The 18,203-nt window shown below is 36.1% G+C and overlaps 1 protein-coding gene across 1 annotated transcript in view; it reads left to right on the forward strand.

The window, feature by feature from the left end:
• The window catches only part of LOC118741157, an 82,353-nt gene extending 66,518 nt beyond the window's left edge, over positions 1–15,835 (forward strand). The window contains exons 2-4 of the mRNA XM_036473022.1: positions 9,509–10,375; positions 14,401–14,590; positions 14,835–15,835. Coding sequence (XP_036328915.1) covers positions 9,711–10,375; positions 14,401–14,590; positions 14,835–15,323 — 1,344 coding nt within the window. The 5' untranslated portion in view covers positions 9,509–9,710 and the 3' untranslated portion in view covers positions 15,324–15,835. The remainder of the gene's footprint in view (positions 1–9,508; positions 10,376–14,400; positions 14,591–14,834) is intronic.
• Positions 15,836–18,203: the final 2,368 nt, after the last annotated feature.

Genomic DNA, 18,203 nt, shown 5'->3' on the forward strand with positions numbered 1-18,203 from the left:
AATAAAATAAAATAAAATAAAATAAAATAAAAAAAAATAAAATAAAATAAAATAAAATAAAATAAAATAAAATAAAATAAATTAAAATTAAATTAAATTAAATTAAATTAAATTAAATTAAATAATAAAAACAAATATATAAATTAAATCAAATCAAATAAAATTAAAAAAAATAAAATTAATAAGAAACAGAATAAAAACAAAAATCATAGATAAATTAAAATAACCTTAATAAATGAAATAAAATAAAACAACTCAAGAAATAACAAGATAAATTAAATTAAATTGAATACAATATAATAAAAAATAAAGAAACCAGGCAAATATACATAAAATATCTCCTAAGGCTCTTGGATAGAAAAAAATGTCTGCCTGCGTAGCATCTACAGTGCCACCTCTAACATAAAAATTGCCCTCAGGGCACACGGTGGGCAGGAAGCGAAGATAGGTTGCATAAAAATGTCGACAAAATCTGAAAGCAGGGTTGTATTTGTTGATATCTTAAGGTTAAGAATCCGCTTAAATTGAAATTCTAGCTGCTCCTGTTTTAAAGATATCCACATTTTATATACTTCTGATAGGATATATTTGCAAAAGAGGAAGGCGTACTTCTCGATAATTAGAGCATATTTATACGAAAAGAAATCTCATACAAATCTGTTCCCCTTTTTTAACTCACTAAAACGGATCAAATCAATGTGAAACATTTTCATTTTTTCCTACCGAAAGAATAATTGATCGAGATTTATTGGGCGCTACCGGTATACAACTTAGATAAAACACCACAATTACCTTTTTCTGTAGCGTGAACTTTCTCATTACACTTTCAATATCGCAATATATGTATGTATGTATACAATATTGTATGCTATATAATACGGTAGTAATTTTTTATTAAAGGTTTGTTGCTATAAGCAAGTAGCGCAGGCAAGTCGCACTGCGCTTGTGCAAGAAATAAAAATGCTCTAACTTAGGCCAACGGTACTCGTCATAATAAGTAAATAAATTCAAAGCTTGTATGAGATTTATTTTGGTATTTATGTACTCTTCTGTCAGGAAATAATGACTATTGTACATCCAGAACACAAATGCGATCATAAAGAAAATCGCATGAAAGTATGCGCTTTGTGTGTAGGGCTGCCAGACGTCCCGGTTTTCCCGGACATGTCCCGGTTTTAGACTATTTGTCCCGTTGTCCCGGTCCAACCTTAAAATGCCCCGGGTTTCGTTTAAGTGTCCCGGTTTTCGATTTGATCGCACAAATTTTGCTTAAAAATTACTACGCTGAGAGAAAGAACGCGTTGTAATATTAAGAAAAGTTTTATGAATTTACTGGGGGAAATAACGCATAGTAAACATGAATATTTTTTATTTGATTATCGTTTTGAAATGTTCGTACTTAAAAACAATACTTTCATACCACGCACACGTGGTGTTGAATCAAACTGAACCTTTGAATGCACATTTACATGTCTGGCTGTAGCTGAGTGCACGAAGATGCTTGCCACAATTTGCTAATTTCCAGAGCGTCAAGGTTCAAATCCCATTACAGACAGCATGGAATTTAAATAATTTTTTTTTTAACTTAATTATGAAAAAGCATCCGTTAAGTGCAAAGCGCTTCATTTTAATATTGGCGTATTTCAATTGAATATTTCTATACTAAATACTAAAATTTGCATACTTAAATTATTACGAGTTGGGTTGGTGCTCTTTCATATGCGATTTTTTTTTAAATGTAGCACGTTTTGCATAAGCAGTGGTTGATGATTAATATAAGTATGTACCTAAATACGTTAAAATGACATGCACAGAGTTTTACAATTATAGCAAAAGCCAGAAGTTTTGAAACAAACTCACAGCAACGAAACAATTGACTGATATTTTAATGTTACCTTGTATTTATTTTTTTTTTTTCGTGAAACCTAGATTACTTAAAGTACCGTGCCGTACAAAATTATTGGCTCGGAGACACTTTCATCTGATCACAATTTCTAATCAGATCTTTTAGAAAAATGTTTGAGCCAATTAGTAAAGTGCAAGTCTGAAGTTACCAGAAACTTTCGTTGATTTTTTGCAATTATTTATTTTTTGCTGACAGTGTCTTCCACATACAAAAAAATGTCGAACATAGTTTGTATGGAAGAAACTCTCAGTAAAAACAATACCAAATATATTGCCTCGTTCAAAGCCATGAGCAAAATCGTGAATACATGGTTTTCCGCAAAACAAGCGGATCTTAGTAATTTTGATAAAAATCTTAACGAGCTCCGCACAGCTTTGAAAAGTACTGGAATTTCTCAAACTGTCAAAATCCATTTTATCCTTAAACATTTAAAGCAATCTATTTCATTCTTGAATAACGATGGCTTAGGATTATGGTCCGAGCAGGCCGGGAAGTCAGTTCATAGGGAATTCATTAAATTCTGGGATAGATTCAAAATAAATATGATTGATAAACCAACTTTTGTGAGTCGCCTGAAGAAAACTGTAATGACATTTTCATTCCAGCATATATAAAAACTTAACTAAATAATAAAATATTTAAATACTAAAATATGTGACTATATTATATGGTAAGCCAACAAAAAAAATAAAAGAAAACAAAAAACAAATATAAAAAACTAAAGCAAGAAAAAAATATAAATAAATAAAATCAAATAAAGTACAAAGAGGTGCAAAGTAAGTTGCCTCTACGTGGTGCGCCTTGGAAACGATTGAAACCGGCTGAAAACTTACATAAACTTATATTTTCACATAATATATATACACACATTTACTCACACATACATTGCTGAATATTTAATGCAAAAGGATGTTTTTCTCTTTCGCAAAAGTCGGTCCTATCATAACTATGTAAAATGTTGATATCTTTAAAACAGGAGTAGCTAGGATTTCAATTCAAAGGGATTCTTAACCTAAAAATATCAACAAATACAACCCTGCTTTCATTTTTTGTCGACATTTTTATGCAACCTATGGCACCGTGGGCAGTTCTCGTACTTTTAAGGCTCGACTTTGAATTGTTGTTTTCAGTGTGCCAAAGAGGCATTTTTTATTATTCTAATTTTCGAACTGGCTGCCGCGATAGGTCGATCTTCAACTCAGCCATCGAAATTGAATACTTTTAATATTTCATTAAGATTTTGCGGAAATAATCATGTTAAGATCGATAGTTCAGGGCTAACTTGCAGGCGGAAATGTTAAATTTATAATGAACTCTATTATTCTAGTTGTGCGAAAACCTTTTAAAACAACAAAGGCTTGCTATGTCATTCAGCGTATGTTATACATTAACTAAACAGCTGTAAAGGAATTTAATTTGATAAATTGCAGAACTCAATTTCATCGTCCTTTTTAAACATTGATCTTAATACAAATCGCTTTTGACATTTATCCATCTTTAAGCAGTTTTTGCTCGAAGGAACAAGTTCTGACAATGGGCAATAAAAATTCGTTACAAAATATAGTATCTTCTTGTTCCATCAGAAGAACCAACCGAACCAAGAAATACAACTTATTGGCTTTAAAAGAACACAACATCTAGAATTCCAGCAGCACTTTTTGTTAACCGTATAGCAAGGATCTCAATGCTCTCCATTTTTAAACGTATATTTTCCTTTCTTAACCCGTTACCAACAATTTTAGTGTAAATTAAATTCCTGCTATTGAAAAATATTGAATAAATTCAATAAAGTAGCAAACTTTTTTTTTGGTAACAGAAGTAGATTTTTGTTATAAATTTCTGGAAATAGGTGGTAAAATATCTGCAAACTTTTTAAATTTAACTGAATCAATTTTTTAAATAAAAAAATAGCAAACTGTTTTTGTACCAGAATTAGATTTTGGTTTGAAATTTCTGGCAAATAGGCTATAAAATAATAACCGAGAAAGTTTTTAAATGCCACAAATATTTTATCATTTCAATTCCCTGTGAAATTCGGTAAATCACGTTTTTTTCGCCTGTAAAACAAATGTCTAGTAGAAATACTTTATACGTAAACATCTTCCCACACATATGTATGTATTCTGCAAAAAAAGTGTAAAACTAGGAAATAAAATAACTTGCACATACCAATCGCTTTAGGTCATTATCCTTGCGTTATCCTTTACGCATACGCCTCACTACCAATGCTGTGTATAGCCAGTTAAGACGGCGAAAAGACGCGTTGCCATGCTAACAACAAACACAACGCGCACCGAGTGTATCGCTACGGAAACCGCAAGGAAAAAAGGGTCACAAACAAATTAACTTCGAATTCGATTATTTTTTCAACAAAAATATTTTTTTTTTTGTTCACGAGAAGTGTAGTTTCACAGGATTTGTTATTATTTTGCGACAAAGTAGCGCAGAAAAAACGAAAATAATTTTCACCAAAGAAAACAATCACTTTTTCCCAATGCAGCAATCACGTGCTGCATTCCAAATTGACACTTTGTTTATTTCGTATCCTTTTTGTGTTTATTTAAAATTTCACACTCGTTGTTTGTATAAATAAATAATTCATTTGAGTTTGGACGAATTGCAGCACTTCAAATAACACAAAACACTCTCTGCACCGCGCGCAATGGCATTAAAATAAATAATTCATGCAATATTAATAAGAGTGAAATGCCTGTCGCAGCAGTGTGCCTGCGCTCGCTATCCTTATTATCCTTTTTTTCGTTACAAATATCTTTGCTTGATTTTGCGTTCAATTTCGTTGCGCACCATACAAACAAAACCAACGACGACACGACCGTTATTGATGATGATGGTGACGGCGACGAGTATGGCCACCGACTGACTGCACGTCACTCATGCAACACGACACTACTACGACTGTTGGCCGGCCGTCTGCTGGTGCAGCGAATCACTAGGCCCGCTTTTCTTTTTTTTTTCTGGCCAAAAGTGACAGCCAACTATTGGGCACAGTACTCTAATAATATTATTGAGCGCGCGCGCTTACAAGTCAACTAACCCAAATAAGTAGTTCAAAGTATTATTCAGAAAAACCACAACACGACCGTTTGCAGCGGTAGCTCGTCGACAACTGCTCGGCCAAGGGTGCCGCACGCATGCAAACAACCACCCTCGACTAAGAATTCGCTTCGAGCGGTAGCGATAGCGGCCGAACATTGCAAGCCGAATGCAATTGTTTTGTTTACCCTCTATTCGCCCACAATTGCATACAAGCGGCACTTTATTTTGCGGGCAGAACTGTCAAAAGCGATTTTAAATAAGCACCGTTAGTTTTTGGATTTCTTCAGTTGCTTACCCATTTTGCGTGTGTTGCACAGCTCTTCAGAGGTGAGTCGGCGCAGTGCAATTGCGTTCTCCTTGCTGCTCTCTAATGCAATCCTGCTAACTTTCGTTTTCTTGCTCTTCGTCTCGCTCATCGTGTTTTCATATCCTTTTTGCTCTCTCACATACCCTTGCTATCTTTCTCTCGGTGTCGCTGCTGGTTTAGTGATAACATTTTTCCGGTTTGTTTATGTTTTCTTTAGCGTTTCCAACCGGCTTTTCGACCGAACGTGGCGTACACGTAACCTGCTGATTTCTACACAAATGCCCGCAGTCAGCTAAGGAAGAGTCAGCCATCAGTCAACAAGCTAGTGAGTGGGCTATTTTTGTATTCATGCCATCAGTTGTAGGTGTGTTTGTGCGTGTGTGTGTGTGTGGGTGTAGCAAATCACTTAAAGCATCAAATTATTTTATTCGTAACTTCTGTGCAATATAAATATTGCTAAAACCCTGTCAGTTTCGCGCGTGTGTGTGTGTGTTTGAGCATGCCTTGACGTACTTTTACATACATAAATGTCTATCCTTCATTGAAAGTGTTTAATACCCTTGTCAATTTCATCTTTTTGGTAAACAACTTCCCTAAAAGCTACGTCTCACATTGATTTTGTTTGCAAATTTATTCATTTTACATTAGCTTTCCATTTTTTATTGAATCAGTATTTGATGTTTAGGTGAATTTATTTATTTTGCTTCAGCTCTTTTTATGATATTTTTTTAGCATAATAAAGTGTTCGATTGTGAATAAAGCTGTTAAATCGGCAACTTAGTAGCGCTTAGGTTAAACTAATATTATCAAAAGAGACATATGTATCTAAATGATTTAAAATTCGCCAAGCAAGAAAACAAATTTACATACATAGTTATATGTATATGTATGGTTTTTGTTTAATTCAATTTAAAATGAAAAATTGCAGAAAAGAAAAAACCATGTGTTATGTAACATGCGGAATAACGCAAAAAGGCAAAAACAAAGCTGTTCTGAGCAGCTTTTCAGTAGTTCTTGAAATGGAAGGGAAGTTCTAGATATTTTAACAAAATAATCAGTTAAAAATTTTTTTATTTAGATTTCGAGGCCTCTTCTACGTCCCATCCCCATTTTAAAATTTGACCTGAGGAATTATGTAGGCGGAGTTTTCGGCCAATTTTCCCAAGCTGCTGTGAGCAAACAGTTGGTTTATAAACTCTCCCGTAATTATCAGACTTACCGCCCAATTCTGTGTTTTCTTGATAATTTTTTTGTAAAGAAATTTTATCAAGATTTTTATCAAGTAGAAGCTTCCTTCGCATTCTGTGTCAATATTTATAAAACAAAAAGCTCTACGACTTCCACATTAGTGGAACTGATTTCCACATGAGTGGAACTGATTTCATTGTCACATATGAAAAGTATGAAATTAAAAGCGAAAAAGCTTTTGACTGCCGTAGCCGAGTAGGTAGAGATGTCGACTATAATTCCGTGTGTCGTAGGTTCAAATGCCGGCACATGGAGTATTTAATTGTTAGAAACAAATTTATTAAGATACAAAACTTATACAATTAACATGAAATTTCAATTTGTCAATAGCATTTTCAATCTTGATAATTTATCAAGAAAAGAGCTTTTGATTTCTGTGCTAGAATACCAATTCTTGATAAATAATAAAAAATTTACAAATTATAAAGATTTTCAATTTATCAAGTGCACAGAATTGGGCTGTTAGTGCCAACTTTGCCAAGAGCTCACTTAACCCGAATGAAGCACCCATAATTTGACGGGAACTCTAGAACAATTGAAAAGCTACTCAGAACACTTTTTATTTATATATTTTTTTTCCAAACATAAACTTTTTCGTCTTTTCCAAAAAAGAAAAGTTTGTTCGATGTAATTTGCAGAACATTTTTCTTTTTCAGGAGCTCTAGAACTAATAAAAGCTACAGTTTTTCGAGTTTTTTGACAAAAAAAAAATCGGTGTAAGAATTCGGGTAAGAAGAAACTGTAATAATAATAGACCTTGTGGATAAAAACTTAGCAATTACTGTTTCTTAAAATTTTAGACCTTTAACTTAAATTTCTTTGAATAAATCGATAACAAGGTCTGAAATTTTAACAAAAAGCAATTGCTAAGTTTTTATTCGTAAGGGCTAATGAAAAGCCAATCAGATCAGTTTTGATTTTTATTTTTTCACAGAGTAAATTTTTATTTGGCGTAAATAACTTTGCAGAACTTTTGTTTTCCTTTTCAGGAACCCTAGGCCTATTGAAAAGCTACTCAGAACAGTTTTTATATATTTCTTTTTCAAGAATTAAAACTTTTCTACTTAATTTTTATTCCATGTAATTTTGCTGAACTTTTTTTTGCTTTTCAGGTGCTCTAGAACTATTAATAGCTACTTAGAACAGTTTCAGTTTTTATTTTTTTCAAACATTGAACTTTTTGAAAAAATCGTTGTAATTTTGCAAATTGTATTGGTTTTTTTTTCATTTTAAGAAACTCTATAGATAATAGGCCTTATGAAATAAAAACTAAGCAATTGCTTTTCCTTAAAATTTCAGAACCTTTACTCAAATTTCTTGGATTAAATCGATTAAAAGGTCTAAAACTTCAAGAAAAAGCAATTCCTAAGTTTTTATTCATAAGGCCCAATGAAAAGCTACTCAGAACAGTTTTAATTTTTATTTTTTAATTTTATTTTTATTTTTTCGTTAGAAACGACCTCAAATAAAATAAAACTGTAAAATACTTTTTTAGACATTACACTTCCCTGGTGTTTTTTTTCTTTTTGACACATGTCCCATTCTGCGCGAATCTGGCATAAGAAATTTTTGGGAAAAATTTTTCTTTATCTTAATATCCAGAACTTTTCCAAATTTATCCAAATTTTTTTTTTTCTTTTTCAAGAACTATAGTACTATTGAAATCTTACTCACGCCCTAATGCGTTGTTGAAAAGTTTTTTGAGATAGGGCGTTTTCGAACTGGCTGCCGAGATAGGTCGATCTTCCACTCAGAAGTTGATATGTACCTGCAGCAAAAAAAAAAATGTCTAAAAATTAACGCGATTTTTTTGCAACTTGAAACATTCCAAAACTTAATGGGCTACAAAAATGCATCAAATCGAAATTTTTTGAAAAGGTATAAAAGAAACATAATTTGAGAGATTTTTCGATACTTTAAGGCTCTTTGGGAGACCGTTAGTATTATCCGATCGGAAACCGGTTTACCCGGTTTAAGCTCATCCCAAAATAATAACTGGTGGTGGTATGTATTAATATTGAGACTTGTCTTGAAAATGATATAAAATATTTTTTGGATAAGTATGCGTTCTGGTGTTACTTTTTCACAAACTTTAGTTGTTATATTTTTGGTTCAAATTTTTTAAATTCTTGATCTTTACACTCAAAATGAATAAAGCAAGTGGCGCTAGATTTGAGTAATAACATAAGACTTAGTAATATCGTCGTCGAAGTCTTCGGTGAAATATAAAGGCATTTTTAAAATATCGATTTAATTTTACAGCAGGTTTGAAATGTACTACATTTTCACATTTCTAAAAGAGTTTACTATTCCAATTTACTTAATTGCTAAGCTTGCTGTCAGTTTTGCATAGATTTGTCATTCTAGAAGTTGACAATGGCTAAAATCACTGTTCTTGCTGGCAATTCCGCTTAACCGAATTGGCTGCACAAGAAACGTTAATCCAGCTACATAAGACGGGTATGTGAAAATCCAAACGTGAGCAAACCAACATACACTTCAAAAAGTTGCAAACATAGACCTACATACATATGTACATAAAGAAGTTCAGTCGAAACAAAGATATGAGTTGATATGTAATTAGTATACAAAGACCAACTTCAATTCAAGTGTCCCCAATCTGCCGTTGTAGCACGAAATTGGCAGTCAAGTCTGCAACCGCTCCACGCAACTGCTCGCAATATGTAGTAGAGCGACGAAGCGTTGCTCGAAAATTCTAAAATTCCACCCAAATGTCTGTAGGCAAAGCTACTTTTGTGCGCACCGTTGTCGGTGGATGCGCTGACGCTTGTTGTTGCCTCCGATTGGTTGGTGGTTAAAACCCGACTCAATGGCTAAGTGCGGGCTGACTAGGAGCGACAAGTGTTTAATATGCCACAAAAGTAGATGATTCTATAAGTACACTGCGCGCATACTCCCTTCACTTTGCCGCAGCGCACTTGTAACATTGTTGTCAACTTTATTTACAAGGACTTTACATTTCATTGCAGGGCAACAGGACAGTGAATGAAAATCAGCAGGAAGAAAACCGCAAACGAACCGCACGAGTAGAGTGTGCCGAATCCGTGGATGTAGTAGTAGTTGTAGAAGAAGAAGAAGTACAACCGCAGAAGTAAGCGCACGCACGCACGCACGTACCCACACACACAGCAACACACTAGGACGCAACATAATAAACGAAATTCCAGGAACATGTTGGCCACCGCCGCTACCACCGCCACAGCAGCCACATCCACAAAAGTGACAATGCTGGCTAACATTGGTACAATAAAGGCATCGACCAGCATGCTGATGACAACAACAAAAACAAATGATGCAACGACAAAAACAACAACAGTTGCTAAAATAGCGCCACAAAACGACACAACAGCCACGGCAACGATGCCATCAATAACAACAGTGACAGCAACAGCAACAGCTATGCCAACAACAACACCAGTAACTAGAACAATAATAAAGATTACCTCAGATCCGGGCATTTTGTGCTTTCATCATTGCAACGTAAAAGTTTTCTGCCTTCATTTGCCACACCGCTGCCCCAAATGCAAACAAGTATTAGACACTGACGATGATGTTGGCGGCAATGGCGATGTCGGCGATGACGATGAAGACGAAGGTGAGGACGACGGCGACGGTGGCGACGACGACGCCTATGACGACAACGATGCTGGTGGTGGTGGTGGTAATGAAATGGGCAGCAATGGTTGCAACAGCACTGCTGGTGCTGGTCGACCGTTGGGCGGTGGTATCGTTGGCTCTACACGTTTGCTGCCCTTTCGGTTGCCTTATCCGTTCATACGTGCCTCGCAGTATCCCTGTGCGATTGTTTTGCGTCCAACCACAGGCGATTTTCTCAAGTGAGTATCTGACTGTGCGTAAGTTATCTTAATAACAATGTGTATTAGGGTGGTCCTTAAAAATATAAGCGTCTAAAAATTGTATGTGGAACCCTGTGGAAGCCTTAGTTAATGTACTTATAGAATATTTTTAGAAGAGTTGCCACCTTTTTCTAAATTTAAAATCAATTAATAAGTTAAATAAAGTACTACAATGCCGGTGCCAAAAGGAAGGAATTGAAAAAAAAATAAAAATAAAATTTTAAGGGTGTTGCCATCTGCAAAAAACTTAAATTCATATTATAAATAAGCTCAGTAAATTTTCTCAACAATGTGGATTTGAAACGAACGGGGTTTAATACGATATATTTCGAAACATTATTTTAAGAGCGTTGCCACCTGTTCAAAAAGTTAAAATGCATTTAAAGCTACACGAAATATTTTAGTATGGGTACCAAAAAAGAGTGCTTTCCTAAATCTTTATTTCAAATTATTTTTAGAATAGGTTTTCATATTATTAAAATTTATTCATTTGAATTCATTAACTTGCTAAGTTAATGCTAGTCAAATTAAAAGTTTTGTACAGATTTTTGCGATAATTTTCTTTTTTACAAATCCTGCTAGCAACCCCAGTTTTTTTTCAAGTTTGAAATTTTTGTGGCTTCTTTATTATACTTTTAAAATTCAAATTTATTCATACAAATTTATAAACTTGCTGAGTTACAGTACAAGTTTTGTAAAAATTTCGAAAAAAAAATTTCAAACCCTGTTAGCGAATTTCAAACCCTTTTAGCGAAAAAAAATTTCAAACCCTGTTAGCGACCCCATTTTTTTAATTTTGACAAAATTTTGATATTATAAGGACCACCTTAATGTGCATTTACATGTAAATATGTATATACCTGTGCCGAATACAAGTGAAGAAAGAAATCGTCAAAAACTTCTGCCTTATACGAATAAAGTATTTTGGTGGCGAGACCAATTCCTGCCACTCCGTAACTTTTGACAATTTCGTGACTAGACAACCAATCATCTCTCAGCTAATAGCTTCGAACTCCATACGAATCTAACTCGATATAGCCGGGAAAAACCCTGAACTAGTCACGAACGTGTCCCATACTGGACCCGAAATGGTGGCGAACTAATGGTGAAATGGTCCCGAAAAAGTCCTGAACTAGTCCCGAAATGATTCTGAACAAGTCTCGCCTTTATAATTCTTACAAAAATATTGATGACTTTTCTAAAACTCCATGAAGAGATACATAATTTTCATTCTGGATCTCGGCTTTGAGGACTTCGAGAACCCTTTAAAAGCTCCGTATCTCGATGGTATAGTACTTCCTAAGTCCATCGAAATCGACACAGCTGCACATAAGAAACGTGATTCCTAGCGTTTGTCCTTAAACCGGAACAAAGAACCAATTAGTATATTCACCTCCAGTGTTGCCGCGAAACATTTTTAGTGGTAGCTAAATTCCAGCTAAAAAAGGGCTAACAAAGAGCTTAAAATCGTCGTTGTGGCTAAAAATGGTAGCTAAATTTTTTTACCTACATCTTAATTATAAGAAGTAATTTTTAGCAAAAAAAACCGGATCTCAACCAGATTAGGATGGGACCACCTCTGAGACACTGCCTTTCCGATGCAAAAAGAATTATCGAAATCGGTTGACGTGGTCCAAAGTTATGCGGTAAACATAAAAATAAAAAAAAATAAATATTCCGACGAACTGATAACCTTCTCCTTTTTTGGAAGTCGGTTAAAAATAAGTGCACGTTTTTGGTGTGACCTCATAACTTGAGAACAGCTTCACCGAATTCAACCAAATTTATGTGGCATATTCGATTTATCATGCAGATGGTTTACGCGAAGTTTTCCCGAATTCGGAAGAGGGGGCGTGGCACCACCCATACTAACTAAAATATAAAAATAAGTGAACGTTTTTGGTCTGACAATATAAATTAAGAACGGCTTCACTGAATTCAACCAAATTTATACGGCATATTTAGGCTATCATGCAGATGGTTTATGTGAAGTTTGCCCGAATTCGTAAAAGGGGGTGTGGCACCTTCCATACTAACCAAAATTTAAGTATAGTTAAATCGTTAACGGATAAGATAACGGCCCAGAAACGTAAGGAACATACATAGACATATGTTTACTTGCCTTAAAGGAAAGGCGTTCGCTTTATGAGCGAAGAGTTAAATTCATGAAAATCATAAAAAAAAATTTAATGTGAATGATGAATAAATTTTGAAAAGGGCTAAAAAAAGGGCTAGGGGCAATTTCAAATTTTTGTGGCCAAAAAAAGAATTTGGTAGCCAAATTTAGCCACCAAAGGGCTAAAACGGCAACACTGTTCACCTCTATACTCGCTCCTAGAGATTTTTGAATAGTTCCTCTTGCAGCTTGACTACGCGATTAGTGTCTACAGTGACCTTTAGTGGGTAGAGATGATATGACGGCAGTATTTTAACCACTACCTTGGATCTTTGTCGTTAATAACTTACAGGAGTCTCTATTTATTGTCCTTTAAGCTACTTGATTTTTTTGTGATGCGTTTGAAAATGTGAGAGCGTGCTTGATTTGCATCTTGGCGGTACCAGAATACTTCGGTATTAAGCTTATATGGCTTCCATGTCATGTGTAGCGTGATTGGAGGGAACTACAGTTCCGATGAAGGCAAGACAATGCACGCTGGAACAGTTTTCACCGGGTAAAGAGAGTGGTTGGCTTCATTGGCTACATTTCGTCTGCTAAAGAAAAAAGGGACACCTAGTTAAGTGCGCCGGGAGAAAATCTCTGAATGCAAAATGGCTAAGTCCTTCTGTTCAAGCATTGCTCAGAGGTGGTCAAAGAGCTCTCAAAGCTAAACAATCTTTTTGTATCTCAATCCTGGTAGTCTTAAAAGGCAATTTTTTATTGGAATCCTGGAAGCAGTTAGTGATACATTCCCATGGAATATCACAATATTAAATCATCTCAGCATCTGTCCGTTGGGTGTCCAGCTGACGTGAGATTAAGACTTATACGCATGAGATTTTCTTCCTTTTCACTGCTAATCAATTTTCAGTAATGCACTTTAGCTGCTCGTGAAATTATAATGTGGCACCGATCGTTGTCCTGCCACTATCACCGTTAAATTGTCGTCATTTTTTCCGCAAAAAGCTGCCATCTATGCTCCGTTCTTCTTAAGCTTCTGCGTACTCTTCGAAGAATGAAACATTCAATTTGCGAAGCTTAATATTCGTTATTGAATGTTTCAGCAAGTGGTGTATTGACCGACCATTATATATGCCGTCTAATCGTACTCTTAACTGCACTTATGCTTCTGGTGGAAATAGGCTGTAACACCCTAATATCGAAAATCAGATTAGACTTTTTGTGTACTTCTTTATTGCATGAGTCATAGACATACTAAATAGATAAGTTCTTTTTACCTTTCCAACTAAATACTGTTTTGGAATTATGATTACGCGCTTTCTTATGCACTGTCTTCCCCAGTACTTGTATGCACTGGTAAGAGAGCTAATGTGTTTTCAATCCTCAAATATACTTTCATAAGATCTGATTGTCCTTGAGCTAGAACCTGAGCCCCACCAGCTCTTCGCCGCCGACTCTGAAAAGCTGAGCTATATATTATATCGTCGCATCCTGGGGCCTTGTTGTTTTTAAGTCACATTATTGCTGCTTTCGCTTCGTCTTGGTCGCGTGTGGGATGTAAGCTTCTTCCCTCTACATTAAATCTATATTCGAGCTGCATTTTGGACGTCTGTTAAAAGATATTCATCCTAAGATTTACTAGAACCAGTGCTGACTTTGAAATCATTTCATCGCAGTCTTACTTTAGATATAGTATGCAGACCTACTTCGTAAAAATACGCATCTTCTTTCATTCCTTATCCTATACTAAAATTTTTTTTTATAGCCTTCCACCTTACTGCCCGCATTGATTCGCTTCCAATAATGGCGTTTTAATTTCCTTCCAACATTTCTTGACCACTTGAAATGCTGTTCATTTATTTCTCGATTTATCAATCTCCCACAGCGATTACAACAACTCAACCGATTTGCATATTGCCGTGACGACCTCAACGGGCTGCGTTGTGGAATTCGATCGGCATGGTTTGCGGCGACATCGTGCCGATAATACTCGCACGACCGAATGGTGGCAATGTCTGTTGGTCGGCGACGTCCCCGAGCCATGGTATGACTATTGGGACGAGATATTGCAGCAGGTAAGTTACATATGTAGGTATGCTTGACAACAACAACAAAAACGAGCATAGTGCAGCATAAGCATGGCATACTCGTATATGGCTTCAGCATGCTTCAATGCATGCCTACTACAAAGAATCTAAGGCAATTTGTGCTACTACTATTAGGCTTTGTACTTGCATTTGTATTTGTATTTTCACATATATACATGCGTACTTGCCTATTCTTGCGCAAATGCTCACATCTGTTTTTATCCACCCGCAGATATGCAATCAGCCTGATCGCTGGACCGTCGCCCATTACCAGGAGGATAGCCACAATTGTTACACATTCGTATTGGCATTTCTGCAGGCGCTCGCCTATGATAAGCTCAGTGCAGCTGCACGTTCCAAAACGAGCTTCTGTGAGAAATATATAGTTCCTAGAACCACAACAGCTGGCAAGTATATATCCTTGTATCGCAAGTTGCGGGATATGGGCATTTATGTGCATCCGCATCATCAACACCAAAGGCATGCTGTGCTCATGAAGCAGCAACAAAAGCAACAACAACAGATACACTATCACAGCCTACAACAATCGAAGCATCAGCAGCCGCACCAGGCGCAGCAGCAACAACTAAAGTCGGCACGTGACAAGTTGCGTCTAAATGGGCATATTACGGGAAGTTCAACATCCTCGCTGTTGGCTAATGGTGGCAAGGCAACCAGCATCATTTTACGTGCACCTAATCTCTGCACCATCGAAGAGTGATGCATACGGTTCGCCATTTCGTTGGTCATTCACGCAATCAAACATTCATTTAAGTACTTAGTGGGTCAGCCCAGCAGATATGCAACAATGTGTTAACCAATTAATTGAAAAGGCAGCATTTATGTAGAGCACACAACTACCACAAACACTACTACATACAAATATGTAAGCAATCAGCGAGAATAGCTGCTAAGGACCACAAGTATGCACGAATTTGTGTAGTCAAGTGTAACAAGCCTTTCCTGCCAGACAGTAGCCCAATTGCCCAAGTGCCCATTGCCAGCCAAAAGCCAACAAAAAAAGCCAATGTTCCTCAATAATGCATTCTTTGTTCACCTTTGTGATTACACTTTATTGAACTTTGAAAGGATATTGTATTTCTTTAGAAATTTCTTCCAACTTACTTTTAGCGAATATTTAAAACACTATTGTGTTTTAACAAAGCACTCTCTTTTAGCTTGGTGAAAAAATGTTTTTCCTTCCACTCTGGTCTCTTTATTCTTAAAAATATTCCTAAAAACTTAGTGGAAGTAGTTTATTTTTGCGTTAATTGAATTTTCTTTATGTAAGTTAAAAGTCAATAAATAAAGTTAGTTAATTGAAAGTTGCTATTTTTTACTTTTTCGTGCGGAAGGTTGAGAAATGGAAACAGTGATGGGTAGGTGTTTTTTCATAGAAAACTTAATCTTTATTATTTTAAAATAGAAATTTTTGTAGATCTTAAAGTCGTCTTTTTCAGAGAATATGTGCAGCAGGTTAACATATCCAGCCCTATCCGCCAAAAAGGTGTAAGCGACATTTTTCTTCGAATCTTTTTTTGATGCTTAAATATATTTTTCTCCTTCTTGATTGGCGCTTTATCCGCCTAAACGATTTTGGCCGAGTCCAATGAGCACGCTAGTCTTGGAGTTCCTTTCTGTGTCAACTGACCAAAAAATACCAAATGCAGCTAAGTCGCTCCACCTGGTCTTTCCAACGCAGGCGAGACTATGGCAGACATGACCAAGCCAGCGTAGACGCTGTAGTTCAATTCTATATCTTTGTAAAGCTCATCTTTAAACTGTCTGCGGTATTCGCCATCCCCAACGAGCAAAGCCTCGTAAATTTTTCTCTCGAAAACTCTAAGAGCCGCCTCATCAGATGCTTGCATTGTCCATACCTCCGCTCTATCCACTAGCACGGCTAATGACTTATAGATAGAGAATGTGATTTTTGTTCGCCGAGCGAGACGACTTTAGTTCTCAGTTGCCCACTCAGTCCAAAGTACCACTTTTTGGTAACAGCGACATGGGTGCCAAGACGCTTCTGCTCAGAGTGTTTTTCCTCGTTCACCACAAGACCCATCAACTTTACTCGTCTATCTAATTTCGAGAAGGTAGAACAGAGGTAGCCCTTTCTTTTACCGATGATGTCGATGCCGTCGTCAAACGCCAACAGTTTTACGCTCTTGTAAAGTATTCGACTCGAGTTTGTGTGCCCTCCATTATTTAATTACGTGCTGTATGTAGACATTTTGGGACTCGGAAATTTGGGATTAGAGTGTTCAAGGCACTCCCTCAGAAGAAAATAAACTCGGAGAACAAAAGCTTATTCGTTACAAAGAAAAAAAATATAAGAATGAGTCAGTCGCTTACCTAAAATTAAAAAAAATGATTTGGAAAGGCGCTGATATTGCCATACTGGTAATTTTCAAACACAGAATATTCAAGGATTTTTTTTCATGAAGCATCGTCAGCCGTCTAAATTATAAAAAAAATCGACACGTTAAAATGCCGCGCGATCAACCGTAAGGAGGGTAACACGGCAAATTCCAGCGTCTTCACCACATACGAGGTTATCACTGGGAAGGCGACCGTTGAAAGTATACCAGAAATGGCACTGCCTTAACTCAGCCTAGCCGTGGTGCAAGAAGTTTGTTTTGGCGAGACCTACATGCTCGTACCTGTCTTCGCTTATTCGCACACTCAGAAGCGGTAACATCCTTTCGAATGTCATTATCACATCCTGAGAAAATAGTGGGACAAAGCCGCCACACTCATCCGTTTGAAACCTTGCACCAGCAGATTTGGCAGATGTAATAGCAGGGCTGCCAGACACCACACATAAATATTTCTCTTGCCTGCGCTTTCCCTCTCTCAATAATGCAAAGTAACTAGTTTTACAGTTTGATCCGATGGTCAGGGTGCAGTTCAGCGTTCTTGCCAGGGTATTTCGGTGTTTGAGAGGGTACTCCTCCTGTCATCGTCCTATTCGGGTCATTCGCATCAGTGCAAGCTTGTCTTACTACGGGTACATGCCAAAATCCATATCCCGCAGGTTCCCATATATATACGGTGACCATATTAACCAACGTAAAATAAAGAACTTTTTTTCAAAATGATTTGGGAATGCTTACATGCAACTTTTATGATAAAAGTACCTTACACATATCGTAATTTAAATCAAATATTTGCCAGTTAATTATATTATTTAATTGTATAAGTTACCCTGCTGTAGCGAAAAAGGAAGGCAAATCCTATTCAAGGACTTCTCCATCCTTTGCTACCAAAATGCGTTTATCTTAATTCATACTGCACGACGAAGCCAGCACACAGTGGTTCAAAATTAGACTTCAATGTTCATAATCCACCGGAGCATTCATTTTTCAACAAATTTTTAATAAAAACCAAAAAAGAATATATTTATTTTGGTGAACATTTTTTTTAACATTTCAATTTTTTTTTTTGATTTGGGAGAACCATACAATTGTTTTCAGCTGGTTTTTGTTATGTAACGGTTATTAACTGTAACAGGAGAATACATTTTCTTCAAAATTGCTACTTTTTCCGCATTTTGCACTAAAAAATTTAATATAATCCAAAAACTGATCAAATTAAGTGA

The sequence above is a fragment of the Rhagoletis pomonella genome, unplaced genomic scaffold (genome assembly GCF_013731165.1).
Source record: "Rhagoletis pomonella isolate Grant_MI unplaced genomic scaffold, Rhpom_1.0 Rhpom_scaffold_00006, whole genome shotgun sequence".
Classification (NCBI taxonomy): Eukaryota; Metazoa; Arthropoda; class Insecta; order Diptera; family Tephritidae; genus Rhagoletis; species Rhagoletis pomonella.